This window comes from Pseudochaenichthys georgianus, unplaced genomic scaffold (genome assembly GCF_902827115.2).
Source record: "Pseudochaenichthys georgianus unplaced genomic scaffold, fPseGeo1.2 scaffold_296_arrow_ctg1, whole genome shotgun sequence".
Taxonomy (NCBI): Eukaryota; Metazoa; Chordata; class Actinopteri; order Perciformes; family Channichthyidae; genus Pseudochaenichthys; species Pseudochaenichthys georgianus.
The window spans coordinates 121,105-124,229 of record NW_027262957.1 but is presented as its reverse complement, the minus strand read 5'-3'; the positions used below and the strand labels follow the sequence as shown (position 1 = coordinate 124,229).

Here is a 3,125-nt window from a genome sequence, read left to right as displayed (position 1 = left end):
CTGACATCAGTTTGAAGCTCTGCTGTGTTCTCCTTGAGGTTCAGTTCTTTGCTTCAAGAACTCCTTTACGATGTGCAGCAAATACAATGCAGCTGAGAAGGAGGTAGAAATTCAAAAGCTTTAAAAGCGAACAACAAACATAACTTGAATTCATACCTTGGTCCATCGCTATGCTCTCCATCTTTAAACCCAATAGGTAGAGGCATAGACCAGTCACTCTTCATGGACACACAGCTGGGTCCAGGAGGGTCTGGTCCCTCATGGTGGATCCTGATAGAAACACAATCACTGATGAATGTTCAGAAGATACAACTTTGTAGATAATTATGTTGAATTTCAAGCGTTTTAATAAAGAAAAAGAAAAAATGACTTTTGCTCTAAATTCTTACTCTGGACTATCATCATGCTCTCCATCTTTAAAATCAATAAATCGAGGCGTAGAGTTTCCATTCTTCATGGACACACAGCTGGGTCCGGGTCCAGGAGGGTCTGGTCCCTCATGCTGGATCCTGATAGAAACCAAACATGATGAATGCAAAGGTTCACTGACACTCTGCTGAACATGATGCTGACTTTTGAACATGTTAATACTGATAAGATGAATAATAACTTTGGATCAGTGGTGTCCATCTTGCAGGTTGGCAGGCTCAAACGTCCTCTGTAGATTCCTGGAGGATCTGTTGTGGTGTCGAACCTAAACACAAACACAACAACATGCTCGTTACTGCTCCTTCCTCTCGGTCACACACTGGATCTGGGACTGAACAAGAAGGCAGTCTGAGTGAGCTCATACTAAATCAAACACAAGGTATTTATCTATGGAGATTTACAATGAAGTGTGTTTATCAGCAATATCAAGACTGAGAGAAGTCAACGGACGAGCGGGATATCTGCTGTGGAGGTTAGGGTTACAATACACTACAATACAACTTTATTTATAAAGCACTTTAAACCTCCAGACCAAAGTGCTGTACAGGCAAATAGATAAAACACAGCTCAGCTCACACACCATAAAAACAAGTACAAGTAAAAACAAAAAACAATTTAAATGCAAAAAAGCAACATTCTAAAAGATGTTGAAACGCCAAATGTTAAAACGCTAAGGAGAAGAGGTGGGTTTTAAGAAGCGATTTAAAAGCAGGCGGTGTGGAGGCCTGTCTGATCTCCAGGGGCAGAGCGTTCCACAGTTTGGGAGCCGCTACAGAGAAGCAACGGTCTCCTCTGAGCTTTGACCTGGTTTTAGGCACCCTCAGGAGCAGTTGGTCCGCTGACCTGAGAGGGCGGCTCGGTGTGTAGTGCTGTAGCAGCTCAGCAAGGTGGTGGGGTCATGCCATTTAGGGATTTAAAAGGGTTAGGGTTAGAGTTAGGGTTAGAGTTAGGGAATGATGTACTTTTTATTTTTCCTCTTCATAAGTTCTGTCACTGCAGTTACATAGTTTGTTCTCTTGCATGCAATAGGTATTTACCCTATTTTTATGCACTGCAAAGGATTGTGGGTCAGAATAGCCAGGAAAGCATGCTGGTGTACAAACTACAAAATGCAATCAGCTGCAGTTGAACATCCTGGTATTCTGGAGTCCTGGACAGGATGCAGGGACCCCAACACGTGCTGCACAGCCCCCGTATTCACCCAGACAACAGTATGTTGAACACATAGGTGTTAGATTGTGACGATGTGTTGAAGAACACCCACAATGAACTGACTTGGAGAGGATTTCAGATACAAAGTCCAGCTGACCTGAGACTCCACTGGAGCGTCTCTGACTGCAGTATCATTAAAGACATGAAGGCCCTCTACACGCAGTGACTGTGGAGAGACCTCAAAGGATGCTTTATAACCTGCCTGGTGTGTGAACGCTTCAGAGATAAATAAATGAAAACACCTCAGTCCCGTTGATCCGAGTCCTCTGTCCGGTTCTTACATTTCCTCCCAGCACGAAGGATGCTTACTCAGATTACATCAAACTGCTGCCAGAAACTGTCACCTTTACAGGGAAGTCTTTCTTGAAACATTCTCCACAATACTTTAGAATAGATATTTAGCAGCAAGAAACATTTAAACGGTGATACAGAACAAGTTATCCTGATGATTAAACATTTACAGGTTCCTTTTTTTAGGAAACACAAACATGTTTTCAAGTTAGGTTACTTCTTTGCTGGAATTAACCAACTATCCAATTATCCAATTTACAAAAAGCATTTAAATCATATTCTCACCTGTTGAATTCCCTTCAGGTCAAACCCCTGCGTGTGGAAGAAACTCTGCTAATCTCTTCCTCACCAGTCCTGTGTCTGCCTGCATCTGATCTGAGGACGCCGTCACTCCCTCATAACTTCAGAGCATCAAAACACATGAGTCACAAGAAACCTGTCCAACAAGCACAATAAACCAGTCAGTTTGAGATATGGTGTAGTTCTACTAGCTGTCCACTAGATGGTGGTAACTGATCATCCAATGAAATAAAGCTCAGCACTAATTTACAAATGTTCACTCTGACAGTTGACTGATCTCATTAGCATCCTAGTGTAGCTGTGATGAAGAGTTTCCCACAGACGCACAGTATGGACTGATCTCCTTCCTCTCTGCGGACGCCTGAAGACACAGATCTGTTCTTTTATTAGGATTTCTTTCAGGTTCAAGTCAAGACAATTGTAACTATGGATCCTTCACCAATAACATCATTAATCAATGTCATTTATAATCGCACTTTTCATTTTTATAAACACAACTCAAAGTGCTACAGAGTACACTTCTGAATAAAAACATTGTAAACATTAAGTAGACAGGGCAACAAGAAGCCTTACAAGTACATTAGCTTCAAATAAGATAAACCATTTTGAGTGATATAAACAAAAATGAATTGTTGTTGTTGTTATTTGATTGGCCAAGTTGGACATTGCGAGTTAAGTATTTATTTATGGAAATATTTTTTTTGGATGAAGTTTTAGTAAACATTTTCCATCAAACGCATTGTTCGACAACAATTTGTGACTTTTTGAATGGCCACGTTAAATGCTGGATTCTGATTGGTGGGTCTGATATCTCTGTTTAGTAGTTAGTTGCTCAGGATGCTCTGATCGAGGGACCCTGTGCAGTCATATCGATCCGGTCAGTGTAACTTAGT

The 3,125-nt window shown here is 41.3% G+C and overlaps 1 protein-coding gene across 1 annotated transcript in view; it reads right to left on the bottom strand.

Annotated features, from left to right (window-relative positions):
* LOC117442096 (NLR family CARD domain-containing protein 3-like) overlaps window positions 1-1,785 on the bottom strand; it is a 19,170-nt gene extending 17,385 nt beyond the window's left edge. The window contains exons 1-4 of the mRNA XM_071202352.1: window positions 1,739-1,785; window positions 611-694; window positions 390-509; window positions 157-270 (exon numbers count right to left, since the gene is read on the bottom strand). Of these exons, the coding sequence (XP_071058453.1) occupies window positions 157-270; window positions 390-509; window positions 611-694; window positions 1,739-1,785 (365 nt within the window). The remainder of the gene's footprint in view (window positions 1-156; window positions 271-389; window positions 510-610; window positions 695-1,738) is intronic.
* Between the last annotated feature and the right edge of the window lie 1,340 nt (window positions 1,786-3,125).